The sequence below is a fragment of the Procambarus clarkii genome, chromosome 11 (genome assembly GCF_040958095.1).
Source record: "Procambarus clarkii isolate CNS0578487 chromosome 11, FALCON_Pclarkii_2.0, whole genome shotgun sequence".
Taxonomy (NCBI): domain Eukaryota; kingdom Metazoa; phylum Arthropoda; class Malacostraca; order Decapoda; family Cambaridae; genus Procambarus; species Procambarus clarkii.
In genome coordinates this window covers 27,560,219-27,574,248 of record NC_091160.1, presented here as the reverse complement: position 1 = coordinate 27,574,248, position 14,030 = coordinate 27,560,219, and the positions used below count along the sequence as shown (strand labels likewise).

General features: G+C 44.6%; 2 protein-coding genes across 2 annotated transcripts; both read right to left on the bottom strand.

Moving 5' to 3' along the window:
• Nucleotides 1-5,638: 5,638 nt before the first annotated feature.
• Nucleotides 5,639-9,690, bottom strand: LOC138363620 (uncharacterized). Its single transcript, XM_069322985.1, has 4 exons — nt 9,481-9,690; nt 7,280-7,523; nt 6,577-7,246; nt 5,639-6,419 (listed from the first exon to the last, which is right to left on the bottom strand). The coding sequence occupies exons 1-4, from the start codon at nt 9,688-9,690 to the stop codon at nt 5,639-5,641; spliced, it is 1,905 nt and encodes a 634-aa protein (XP_069179086.1).
• Nucleotides 9,691-12,846: 3,156 nt separating this feature from the next.
• On the bottom strand, nt 12,847-13,608 carry LOC138363619 (uncharacterized). Its single transcript, XM_069322984.1, has one exon. It carries the CDS (start codon nt 13,606-13,608, stop codon nt 12,847-12,849), a length of 762 nt encoding a protein of 253 aa, XP_069179085.1.
• Nucleotides 13,609-14,030: the final 422 nt, after the last annotated feature.

Genomic DNA, 14,030 nt, shown 5'->3' with positions numbered 1-14,030 from the left:
TTCTAGATAATATTAGAAGTTTCATAGAGGCTAATTAAGAGGCTATTATCAATAATTGTGTATATTATTTCTCCAAAATAGAGAATTATTTAATATATATTGCACTAGTGATCACAGTATAATATTTACTAATTGCCAACCCACAACAGGGTAGGATATGACTAGTTGAACTATTATTGCTCATCCTAGTCCCATTATTACCATAGTCAGTTGTACTATATTCAACAACCTAACACCATTAATGAATGGTGCAGACCCTATTTTGGGTGTAATTTTTATCAACTCGAGTTGAGTTGTGTATATATAATAATTTACTTATGATCATTACACCTTTGAGTGATTAATTAGTGTCTCTTCCATCCTAGGGTGATATAGAGGAGCTAACCTAAAGGTACTTCCAGTGACACTGGTTTATCACTCAAATCATTAGTGTGGATGATTGTATATATATAATGTGTATTAATTTTAAGTGCTAACCTCTAGTAGAGGTAGGATTATTGCCTAGTGAGTGCAGAAAATACCCTAGGCTACCATTAGTGTTTGTTCAGTATTATGAGCAGCCCAAGTACAAGCCCCACAAGGCTTCACCAACTAGCCAGTATGGATAATGCAGGGGGAATGAAAAGAACCCTTGCAGGTCTTAAAGGCCACTTAACAAGACAGATCAAGAAATGTGAAGATTTGTCACAACAATCTCAAGTTGATTATGCTGACCTGGAAAGCTATTATCAAGCAGCTGCAGGTAAATTTGAGCAAATCAAATGCCAAATGGCTGTCCTTGTGGGGACAGACTACTACCATCAATTCATTGGTAGCCCTACTAAATATCAGGGCATAACCATGTTAAACTCTGCAGGAGGTAAATTACTCTCAGGCCCAGTATCAAGCCTGAGGAGACCTATGCCTGCAGATAAACAATACCAGTAGAAACCTAAATTTGTCAGCTGATTATATTTCTCCAGTAGCATTATACTAAGGAGATTACAGCTGACTATACCAACAGAGGTTGATGTTAGTATCATCATTTGAAGCTGGAGATGAGTTCATGAGGCCTCAGTGGCAAATCAGTGAACAGTAGCCTAAAACAGCTACAAGTCACTGCGACCAATGTCACTGAACCCACTGCAGTCTCAGAACCATACTTTACTTTAATGATGAGCTATTCAATCTTCTGAATCAATTAACTAAATTAAACCCTAATAAATCTGATGACTGATTTGATACATTTATTATTTAATCAAGATGTATTCCATGGGCCTCAGTGTTTATATATCAGTGACCAGTTACCTGAACAAACTTCAAGTTATATCTAATGTCACTGATCTCACTGCAGTCCCTGAATCATACTTGACTGTAGTACTTGATCACATTCAGTCTTCTGGGTTAAATAATATGTAATAAGGCTTGAATATTAGCCTTTCAAGAGTTGACAGGGAAATGAAATCGCATTAGACTTCTAACCCTTACAACTCTAGTACGGGACATCCGTCCTGTACGAACAGACACACAAATGTGTGATTACTAACTACTAACATCAAATTAATGTAATAATTCGGAGGAGGAGTATCGGTGTTCGTCTGTTCTAAACAGGACTTCGACCCGTGAGCAGCCCCCTGGGGAATTATGTCGGAAAATCCGACACCATTTAATAATAATATCATACAGACAGATAAGAGCTGTGTTGTATAAACAAGTTACCCATAGAAAACGTAACTTGTAGTGGAATTACCGTCTATAGAAAACGGGATATCATCACCACATACTATTATATTCTCCACCTATTATGGTGGGAATTATTCTTAAATACATTAGTCTTTGGACTTTACCATCATAAAAACATCTTATATAAATTAACTTAATTATCAATATTAAAGTAGAGTAAATGTGACCCTTCTATCACTTTCTGAAATCTGGACAAAGTAGGCCAGGCGTCAGTGGGGAAGGAGGGCAGCCATTGTTATACGAGACCAGAGGCTCACACGGGAGCAATTTCAGCTCCTGTTAAATTTACTTGGACGTAGTGTTATGGAAACCAAAGGTGTACCATTGTCAACACGTTGTCTACAAATTCAAGTTAAGTGTCTATCCGAAACCCGTTTATCATTCATTTATGGCCATTAATGTCAGGATATAGGGTGACCCGGTTAGATCGCGAAATCGCCTCAAACTAAAGGTAATTAAGCCAGGTCTTCATGTTCCATGTACTGTATAGTGTTTTCTCTGATATAGCTTGTCATATATAGGATTCTGGCTTCACAGCTAGCGCACTTTTGACAGGTCAAGACGAGGAAGGAAGATTTGTGCACCAGTTACTGGGTGATATGGAAGCTACCTCAAAGAGGATAATTTGGTGTCTACACCCTAGTTATACCTGGTGGACTAACCTGCTGTACTATAAGATAAGGAACCTCTTCAATGTATGTAGTTACTGTAGTTTGATTGGCTGCATATATATATTAATTTAATAACCCCCCCCTAATGTGTAGAGGATCGATTTGTGAGATTAAGAGATTATTGCAGAAATACAGTCCACTTATCATTATACAAATTGCTATCGAAGTATATAAATTAACGTAAATATAAATTCATATAAATTAAATAAATATAAATCTCACAGGTCGGTTCCCACAGTACCCTACCAGGTATCTCCAGGTATAATATACCTGAAGATATCAAGTATCAGGTATAATACCCTATCAGGTATCTTAGTCAATGAGACTTGAAGATGAGCGACGCAGGAAATTACCACGGATTCACATAGAAAGTTTGTTGCCCCTGCTATGATAGCGATCCTGCGGACTCTACACATTACTTGTTAAGCACACTCTTCAATTTTTCGAAATACCAGTCGCCCGCGAATTCCCGGATTCTGTATCTCTTACGGCGGACCTACGTCAACGGCACGATGATTCGAGGTACTTAATGGTTGCTACAGGCAGTGTTTCACGTAGTTTGGCGCCGGACTACGCAACGACCTAGGACAGAATGAATTCTCGCTGGCAAGCCAGGGCCGGCCAAGCTGGTTTCCTCTGTGCTCAAATCCACCAATCAAGTGAGACCCGCCATGCAACCTACTGAGGCTGTATGTCTCATCCAATCACGAGGCTTCCCTGAGCCAAGTGGTGCCTGTGGCATCACGGCGTGGTGGCGTGGTGGGTGAGGTGGTCCAGCCAGACCGTTGGATTCACCCCACCCCAACACACTTCACTTACTTCACAAAACTTGCTTGAAACATGCTCATGGTGGTACCTATACTCACAGACCCTAAAGCGGCCACCGTGGAAGCCATGGAAAGGTCTGGTCATTGGGTGTCCAAAGATAGCAAACAAGCATGTGTAGGTGACGTATTTCCAAAACTAGGCCCAGTGCACCCCCGTGCACTTGCCTTTCCTGCTTGTGCACTCACACAACAGTGCACAAGCTAGCTGGGAAAATCCATCTCCTCGTAGTGCTCAATCTTTCGGTGTGCCAATCTTCTACCACCTAGTCGTTTCGATAAACACTTTCCCAATTCATTACCAGAGAAATGTTTTATTAACTTCAAAGCAAAAATCATGATGTGTGAGTTGCTAACCATTTCCCTCTTCCATGAATTCTTAATCAAGTGTGATTTTGTGATTTCATAATCTGCCTGTTTATTGTTGAAGTGTCAAAATCGTAGCATTGTTATCGTTCCTGTTTTCAACTCAGTTAGCTCTTTCCAGGACAGTATTGGTTGTTTTGCTTTTTGTCGTATGCCTTCCTGTCACTTCCCTCGTTTTGTAGAGGATTTTATATGATTTCCGTGTGTACTCACCTAGTTTTACTCACCATTATGGACCTCCATGTAGCCTCGTAATATTGGTCGGCGCCACTGTGAGAGTTATTCCCCACCTGACCAGACCTAGTATCCAGGGAAATAAATTAAGCCAAGCAAACATAATTAAACATGACTACTATGCAAGGCCCGATTTGCCTATTAAGCCAAGTTTTCCTGAATTAATATATTTTCTCAAATTTTTTTCTTATGAAATGATAAAGCTACCCATTTCATTATGTAAGAGGTTAATTGTGTTTAATTGGAGTTAAAATTAACGTAGATATATGACCGAACCTAACCAACCCTACCTAACCTAACCTAACCTATCTTTATAGGTTAGGTTAGGTTAGGTAGCCGAAAAAGTTTGGTTAGGTTAGGTTAGGTAATCGAAAAACAATTAATTCATGAAAACTTTGCTTATTAGGCAAATCTGGCCTTGCAATTAATTCATGAATATATATATATATATATATATATATATATATATATATATATATATATATATATATATATATATATATAATATATATATATATATATATATATATATATTTAGTAAACAGGGTACCTAGCTGTGGCTGGGACACTCAACCCCCTCTCTCGCCCTCACCCTGACCCCTCTCTCTTCCCCCTCTTGCCCTCACCCTGACTCTATTCTCTTCCCCCTCCAGCCCTAACCCTGACCCCTCTTTCTTCCCCCTCTTGCCCCCACCCTGACCCCTCTCTCTCACTCTCGTTCCTTCATCCTGACCCTTCTCTCTTTCCCCTCCTGCCCTCACCCTGATGGGAGCCGGTCGGCCGAGCGGGCAGCACGCTGGATATGTGATCATCTTGTCTTGTGTTCGATCCTGGGCGCCCGCGAGAAACAATGTGCTGAGTTTCTTTCACCCTATGCCCCTGTTACCTAGCAGTAAATAGGTACCTGGGTGTTAGTCAGCTGTCACGGGCTGCTTCCTGGGGGTGGAGGCCTGGTCGAGGACTGGGCCGCGGGGACTCTAAAGCCCCGAAATCATCTCCAAATAATCTCAAGATAACTTCTCTCTTTCAACTCCAGCCCTAACCCTGACCCCCTCTCTCTTCAATCCCCCCCCCCCCACCTGCTTTCACCCTGAGCCCTCTCTCTTCCCCCTCTCCCTCTCTGCTCGTCACCCTCATCACCCTTTCCACTCACTCTTTCAATCTCTGTCATCTGCCCACCTTTATCACACAGTAAAGGGGGAGTGGGAGAAGTTCAATGTTGATGTTTCTTAAAGTGTGCCACTGAGGGTCGACCCCAAGCCTCCAAGTTACATATTTGAAGGTTGGGAGAGAGAAGGCCGCAGTTGGGAGCGGACAGGCCACAGTTGGGAGAGGGAAGACCACAGTTGGGAGAGGGCAGGCCACAGTTGGGAGAGGGAAGGCCACAGTTGGGAGAGGTCTGGTCACAGTTGGGAGAGGGCTGGTCACAGTTGGGAGAGGGCTGGTCACAGTTGGAAGAGGGCTGGTCACAGATGGAAGAGGGCAGGCTGCAGTTGGGAGAGGGCAGGCCACAGTTGGGAGAGGGCTGGTGACAGTTGGGAGAGGTCTGGTCACAGTTGGGAGAGGGCTGGTCACAGTTGGGAAAGGGCTGGTCACAGTTGGGAGAGGGCTATCTTGAGGTTATCTTGAGATGATTTCGGGGCTTTTAATGTCCCCGCGGCCCGGTCCTCGACCAGGCCTCCACCCCCAGGAAGCCGCCCGTGACAGCTGACTAACACCCAGGTACCTATTTTACTGCTAGGTAACAGGGGCATAGGGTGACAGAAACTCTGCCCATTGTTTCTCGCAGGCGCCTGGGATCGAACCCAGGACCACAGGATCTCAAGTCCAGCGTGCTGTCCGCTCGGCCGACCGACTCCCAACCGGGTTGACTCCGGCTCTGGGCTGTTCACAGTTGGGAGTGAGCTGGTCACAGTTGGGAGAGGGCTGTTCACAGTTGGGAGTGAGCTGGTCACAGTTGGGAGAGGGTTGGTCACAGTTGGGAGAGGACAGGTCACAGTAGGGAGAGGGATGGTCACAGTTGGGAGAGGACAGGTCACAGTTGGGAGAGTACTGGTCACAGTTGGGAAAGGGCTGGTCACAGCTGAGAGAGGGCTGGTCACAGTTGGGAGAGGACAGGTCACAGTTGGGAGAGTACTGGTCACAGCTGAGAGAGGGCTGGTCGCAGTTGGGAGAGTACTGGTCACAGTTGGGAAAGGGCTGGTCACAGCTGAGAAAGGGCTGGTCACAGTTGGGAGAGGACAGGCCACAGTTGGGAGAGGGCAGGCAACAGTTGGGAGAGGGCTGGTCACAGTTGGGAGAGGACAGGTCACAGCTGGGAGAGGGTTGGTGACAGTTGGGAGAGGGCTGGTCACAATTGGGAGAGGGCTGGTCACAGTTGGGAGAGGGCTGGCCACAGTTGGGAGTGGGCAGGCCACAGTTGGGAGGGGGCTGGGCACAGTTGGGAGAGGGCTGATCACAGTTGGGAGAGGGCACGCCACAGTTGGGAGAGGGCTTTTCACAGTTGGGAGAGGGCTGGTCACAGTTGGGAGAGGGCTGGTCACAGTTGGAAGAGGGCTGGTCACAGATGGGAGAGGGATGGTCACAGATGGAAGAGGGCAGGCTACATTTGGGAGAGGGCAGGCCACAGTTGGTAGAGGGCAGGCCACAGTTGGGAGAGGGCAGGCCACAGTTGGGATGAGGGCTGGTCACAGTTGGGTGAGGGCTGGTTCACAGTTGGGTGAGGGCTTTTGGTCCACAGTTGGTGAGAGGCTGGTCACAGTTGGGAGAGGGCTTGGTCCACAGTTGGGAGAGGGCTGGTCACAGTTGGGAGAGGGGGCTGGTCACAGTTGGGAGAGGGCTGGTCACAGTTGGGAGAGGGCTGGTCACAGTTGGGAGAGGGCTGGTCACAGTTGGGAGAGGGCTGGTCACAGTTGGGAGAGGGCTGGTCACAGTTGGGAGAGGGCTGGTCACAGTTGGGAGAGGGCTGGTCACAGTTGGGAGAGGGCTGGTCACAGTTGGGAGAGGGCTGGTCACAGTTGGGAGAGGGCTGGTCACAGTTGGGAGAGGGCTGGTCACAGTTGGGAGAGGGCTGGTCACAGTTGGGAGAGGGCTGGTCACAGTTGGGAGAGGGCTGGTCACAGTTGGGTAGAGGGCTGGTCACAGTTGGGTGAGGGCTGGTCACAGTTGGGTGAGGGCTGGTCACAGTTGGGTGAGGGCTGGTCACAGTTGGGAGAGGGCTGGTCACAGTTGGGTGAGGGCTGGTCACAGTTGGGTGAGGGCTGGTCACAGTTGGGTGAGGGCTGGTCACAGTTGGGAGAGGGCTGGTCACAGTTGGGAGAGGGCTGGTCACAGTTGGGAGAGGGCTGGTCACAGTTGGGAGAGGGCTGGTCACAGTTGGGAGAGGGCTGGTCACAGTTGGGAGAGGGCTGGTCACAGTTGGGAAGAGGGCTGGTCACAGTTGGGAGAGGGCTGGTCACTCACAGTTGGGAGAGGGCTGGTCACAGTTGGGTGAGGGCTGGTCACAGTTGGGAGAGGGCTGGTCACAGTTGGGAGAGGGCTGGTCACAGTTGGGTGAGGGCTGGTCACAGTTGGGTGAGGGCTGGTCACAGTTGGGTGAGGGCTGGTCACAGTTGGGAGAGGGCTGGTCACAGTTGGGAGAGGGCTGGTCACAGTTGGGAGAGGGCTGGTCACAGTTGGGAGAGGGCTGGTCACAGTTGGGTGAGGGCTGGTCACAGTTGGGAGAGGGCTGGTCACAGTTGGGTGAGGGCTGGTCACAGTGTTGGGCCTCCCACCTCGTGGAGTGTGTGTATACTTACCTATTTTGTGACCTTAGGATTGAGTATTAGCATATGGACCCCGCCTTTCTAGCCGCGGGTTGTCTAAAGCAATAACCTCTGGCCTATTTCCATATACAAACTTATATTTTCCTAGGCCTAGTATAGCACACCTATATGTGCTATTTTAGGCTTCAGATAACGTGTATTAGGCCCCAGGAAGGTTAGGTTAGGTTAGTTTTGTTTTTCTCTGCAACAAAAATAGAAAAAATGTTCGGGGTCGGTCTAAATTCAATATGTCTGATTTCTACCTTTTAATTGCATTGAGCGTCGGTATATATATGTACTATGGTCCAGATCATCACTATAAGTACTGCCAAAACTGGAGGATGGGCTGACATATATGATGTCGGAAAATCCGACACCATTTAATAATCATACAGATAATAGCTGTATTGTATAAACAAGTTACCCATAGAAAACGTAACTTGTAGTGGAATTACCATCTAAAGAAAACGGGATATCATCACCACATACTATTATAAACCACCACCTATTATGGTGGGAATTATTCTTAAATACATTAGTCTTTGGACTTTACCATCATAAAAACATCTTATATAAATTAACTTAATTATCAATATTAAAGTAGAGTAAATGTGACCCTTCTATCACTTTCTGACATTTGGAGAATGTAAGCCAGGCGTCAGTGAGGGAGGAGGGGCAGCCATTGTTTATACTAGACCAGAGGCTCACACGGGAGCAAATTCGGCTCCTGTTAATTTTACTTGGACCAAGTGTTATGGAAACCAAAGGTGTACCATTATCACACGCTGTCAACAAATTCAAGTTAAGTGTTCTTTCCGAAACCCATGTATCTTTCATTTATGGCCATTAATGTCATTATATAGGGTGTCCAGTCAGAGCACGACATAGCCTCAAACTAAAGGTAATTAAGCCAGGTCTTTATTGTTCCATGTATAGTATTTTCTCTGATATAGCTTGTCATATATAGGATTCTGGCTTCACAGCTAGCGCACTTTTGACAGGTCAAGACGAGGAAGCAAGATTTTGTGCACCAGTTACTGGGTGATGGAAGCTACCTCAAAGAGGATAATTTGGTGTCTACACCCTAGTTATACCTGGTGGACTAACCTGCTGTACTATAAGATAAGGAACCTTTTCAATGTATGTAGTTAATACTGTAGTTTGATTGGCTGCATATATATTAATTTAATAAACCCCCCTAATGTGTAGAGGATCGATTTGTGAGATTAAGAGATTATTGCAGAAATACAGTCCACTTATCATTATACAAATTGCTATCGAAGTATATAAATTAACGTAAATATAAATTCATATAAATTAAATAAATATAAATCTCACAGGTCGGTTCCCACATATGACTAAATTCCAGCAGCTAGGTCATATATGTATACGAGAAACTGAACTGTTCGCAGCACCGATCCTTGATGTACTCCACTCGTTACTGTTCGCCAGGCTAGCTTCTCGCCCCTTACTGTTACTCTCTGGCTCCCTCCTGTTAGACAATTCCTCACCCATGCAGGGGCTTTTCTCCTTACTCCCGCCTGCCTCTTAAGTTTATATAGTAATCTCTTGTAAGATACTGTGTCAAAGGATTTTTGGTAGTTCAGAAATACGCAATCTGATCATCCATCTCTGTCATGCCTTATTCTTGTTGCTTTATCATAGAACTTAAACAGGTTCGTTAGGCATTACTTTCTTTCCCTAAAGCCATGCTGGTGTTGGCTTAAACACCTAATTCTAAGTGTGTAACTAATCTTAACGTGATTATTCTTGAAAGTACTTTGTAGGGAATGTTTGTCGGTGATACTAGTCAGTAGTGGATTGTCTCTTCTCTTCTCTTTTGTTTTTGGAAATGAGTACCACATTTGCCTTTTTCCGGCAACTGGACAACTCTCTATTTGTAAGAGACTCATCCAAGATCTTTGCTAAAGGCACGCTGAGGGCCTGCGCTGCTCTTCTTAATATCCACGGTGATACTTTGTCTGGTCCAACAGCTTTCGTTTCATTTAGTGATAGTTTCCTTACGTCCTCTGCCATCACTTCATTATACGACAGTCTTTCATCTCTCATCTCCTCTTCTAATATCAGAGCGAATCAGGCTCAGTTGTGAATGCACCTTGGAAACTGGTGTTCAGTATTCCGCGGGTTGTCTTATCACTTTCTCTACTTTCCCTTTCCGTTTTACGAAGTTTTGTCATCCCGTCGGTCATTGTTATTTTCCTTCATATATGTCTGTGTAGCAGCTTTGGCTGTCTTAGCTTTGATAGCAACATCTCTGTCGCAATTCTTCAAGATAATCTTTTTGTATGCAGATATTCATTCTTAGGTCTGTTGCATCTATTAAACCATGGGTTATTATATCCTTTCCTACTTTTTCCCCTATTGTTGGTAACGCTTTTCAGCCTCCTAGCATCTGCATTTGACGCGGTTTATCATTTCCTCTACTCTCATTACTTTACGTTCCTCCTCCCACTGCACACTCCCCAAATACTGATCTTACCCTCAGGTAATAACCTTTACTATAGTCAACGCTCCCTTCCCCTGACCCACTTGTCCTGTGGTCATAGTTTTGAGGTTTGATCATTTATTCACATAGAAGGACCACTAGGATCAATGGATTCTAGTGGTATTTCATGGTGCATGTTCTTAATGTCTTCCTAATTTTGAGTGAAGATCAGGTCTAATAGGTTTCATGTATCTCCTCCTCAAGTTCAAGTGCGTTTATTGAGACCATAAAGTACATTTTAAAAGGATAATGTAGCTTAGGTTATTTCTTCCCTCCTCGTCTCCTCCTCTTTCTCTTTTGCCATCCTTAACATGTCGTGTCAAGTAGTTCCCGTCAATAACTTGCTTCCCCTATAACTGTGCTCATCGCGATTCTTCCTCAAAACAATGATTTCTCGAGTCCTAATCAATCAATCTGTTATTTGCGTCCTCGGTGAACAGTAGTTATGGCTCGCATTCTGAGGCTTGTTCCTGCTTTATGCAGTTCATCTAAACATGCCTTATTATTTTCATCATATTGCTGTTTGCGTCATCTGGTATTTGGTGGAGGAGCGTCGATTACCACGATCACTATCCTCTTCCTATCTGCTGAGGAAAGTCTCAATGATGGAGCCTGTGTAACAGTTCGTACTTTGATCTTCCAGTTCCTCAAATTTCCATTTCAACTGTGTGTGTGTATGTGTGTGTGTGTATGTGTGTGTGTGTGTGTGTGTGTGTGTGTGTGTGTGTGTGTGTGTGTGTGTGTGTGTGTGTGTGTGTGTGCGTGTGTGTGTGTGTGTGTGTGTACTCACCTATTTGTGCTTGCGGGGGTTGAGCTTTGGCTCTTTGGTCCTGCCTCTCAACTGTCAATCAACTGGTGTACAGATTCCTGAGCCTACTGGGCTCTGTGTTGTGTGTGTGTGCTGTGCCCTAGTGGGTACTTAATGGGGGGGCTATCAGGGGATGAGGCAGGTCGGGTGTCTGTTGGGTAGAATATGGGAGGGTGGTGCTCCACTCCACGTAGCTGTTGCACTGTTTGAGGAGAGTTTCCCACTCCTCTCTGGGATTGTAGGGCTCGGGGTTGTGGTTCTCTGATTTCTTTCTCTCTCCCTGCACTCCTTCCTCGCGTCTGCTGCCCGCCTTCGCTCTTCCCTTGTCATATCCCTCTGCAAGAATACTTTTTTGAACTTCTGTACATTTGCTAGACCGCTCTTCCTTGCTAACAGTTCCTCTTTCATGATCTCGCTCATGAATACTGTCTCCGTGGTGTAGTAATAAGACACTCGCCTGGCGTTCCGCGAGCGCTATGTCATGGGTTCGTATCCTGGCCGGGGAGGATTTGCTGGGCGCAATTCCTTAACTGTAGCCTCTGTTTAACGCAACAGTAAAATGTGTACTTGGATGAAAAAATTATTCTTCGCGGCAGGGGATCGTATTCCAGGGACCTGCCCGAAACGCTACGCGTACTAGTGGCTGTACAAGAATGTAACAACTCTTGTATATATCTCAAAAAAACAAAAAAAAACAAAAATACCATCTTTATCATTTGCTCTCTGTCCTTGTTATACTTTCCATGCCTGAAAACCTTTTCAAAATATGGTCAGTTCCTGTGGGAAAATTCCTGGCAGCTATTCTCTTGCTTAAATTAACTTTAATAAGATAATTTTTTATCTGAATTATTTTCTTAGTGAGTAAGTACATACAGTGAGTGAACTGTATGTACTGATTATACTGCCTGAAATTATCTCACATACTTTGGGGGGACAATTTGTAGCTTAAACCACATTGAGAAGGCTCCTTCTTAAACCACAAATTGCTTACCTTTTAAATATAATTATATCATACCACATATGGTGGTCTAATCTACTATTATTATGGAAATAATTAATAATTATGAATACTACTTCTACAGTATATCTACAGTATACAAAAGGAGGGATTATCTGTTCCTGTAGAAGGGGCCTGCTAAGGCTGTGTAAATGTAGCATCAAAGATGTGACCCTGTGCCTCTGAGTGCCACGTAATGGCAGCTGTGGAGGCAACAAAGCCAGTGTAAAGCTAGGTAAATTATGTGTAAGGCCCAACTGTCTGCTCAGCTTCTTGATACTCAAAATCACAACTACCTGCCGAGTTCAAAGAATTAATAATGTTTCTCTAAACATATAATTACAGGTATGACATGGAATATGAGGGTGATAAATTATGTAAACGTACTTTTGTTGGGGGTTCTTCATGCAAATAACCGGCTACCTATCTATATTAAAAGGATGCATCTATTTAAAACAAAATACTGGCAGTTGGATACTTAATTTGCTGTAGTTGTTGAGAAGCTGTGTTGCTGGTTGTTGACACGTAATCTGTGTGTCTAACGATTAATCAGCTTACGGAGCTCTCTACAGCGTGTTATTGTTGATGTACAGAGTGTAAGAGATGCTGCTCCCTCTAATGTTTTGGTGGTTCCACTTCTAAACTTAATTTTACAGTAAAAAAGGGTGTCAAGCTATATTTTGGTGTTAGTAATTATATTCAGTCTTATTGAACACTTTTTTATTAAATTGAGACACTGGACTGTTGTAAAACAGAATTAGGATAATGTAAATATACGGCGTCGTCGATGATGTCACGGATTCACCCATTCTCTATTTTTTAAGGGGATACTATGTTATAATGTTTGTTGGATTTCCGACATAATTCCGGGGGGGAAGAACACGGGTCGAAGTCCCGGTAAGGACTGCGATCACTTTATTCTATTCCCTCAGACTTATAGTGCTGCTTTAATTTGAGTTTACATTGTTGTGCTGCAGTCCTTTGGGGACGTATGTCCCGTACTGGCGTATCGGGTGCTGGAAGTCGTTGAACGTTCTCCTTTCCTGTCAGTTCTAAAGGAACTAATTTCGCTAATGTTTTGAGAGCAGTGTTGCCTCTGCATTTTATTTTCACTATTCTCAAGATGCCCTGGCTGTCTGGATGAACAGAGACTATGTGGCCTATAGGCCACTCTGAGCATGACCCATCGCTGTCCACCAGAACTATGACACCAGGGTTCAAGTTAATTTTGTTGTTGAGGTTGTTTGCCCCGTAATGATACTTCCTCAGAGCTGTAAGGTATTCGCGAGTCCATACGTCATTCCACCGATTTATGACCCCCGATAGATGTTTGAAACGTTGAACCAAATCACTCTCTTGGACATATGAAGGATCTTCTGGTTCCTCGTCCATAAGGGACACAAGGGTTCTGAGAGGTCTCTCATACATCAGATGAGCTGGACTTAATGGTTCACGCTGCAAAACATAATCAGAGAGGTAGGTAAATGGTCGGTTATTAACTCGTGCTTCTATCTCTATGACTACAGTTTGAAGCTCCTGTAGGTCAAATCTTTGGTGGTGTAGGGTTTTCTGTAGAGAACGTTTCACCGTGCCAATCATACGTTCATAGAAGCCTCCGGGCCGTGGTGCTCTGGGAGGTATGAATTTCCATTGGTACTGCCTTTGATTTAGGGCCATGCGTACCTTTGGGTGTCTCCAGATTTTCCTCAGACATGCTTTTCCTACCACTAAGTTGGACCCATTGTCTGAGATCATTAACTTAGGACAGGATCTACGTGAAGCAAACCTGCGGAAAGCCTGTAAGAATGCTTCGGCACTCATATCGGGAGTCACTTCTAGATGGACTGCCCTTGTTGTGGCACAAGTAAAAAGACAGATATAGGCTTTTACTGGTTTTTTGTCCTTAGTGCCTGTTAGTGTTAGGGCTCCTATGAAATCTACTCCTGTAGTCTCAAAAGGATGAATATGTACGACTCGTTCCTTCGGAAGTGGAGGAGGGCCAGGATATGGACACACTCTGGCATCGTATCTCCGGCAAACAACACAGGATTTAATTATGGATTTTACTGTCTGTCTACCTTGGGGTAGCCAGTACTGTT

Coding starts and splice junctions, on each gene's coding strand:
- LOC138363620 (XM_069322985.1), bottom strand. CDS start 9,690: ATGAGAGATGAAAGACTGTCGTATAATGAAGTGATGGCAGAGGACGTA. Junction 7,247..7,279: donor TGACCAGCCCTCTCCCAACT/GTGAGTGACCAG, acceptor AACTGTGACCAG/CCCTCTTCCCAACTGTGACC. Junction 6,420..6,576: donor GACCAAGCCCTCTCCCAACT/GTGACCAGCCTC, acceptor TCCCAAATGTAG/CCTGCCCTCTTCCATCTGTG.
- LOC138363619 (XM_069322984.1), bottom strand. CDS start 13,608: ATGGCCCTAAATCAAAGGCAGTACCAATGGAAATTCATACCTCCCAGA.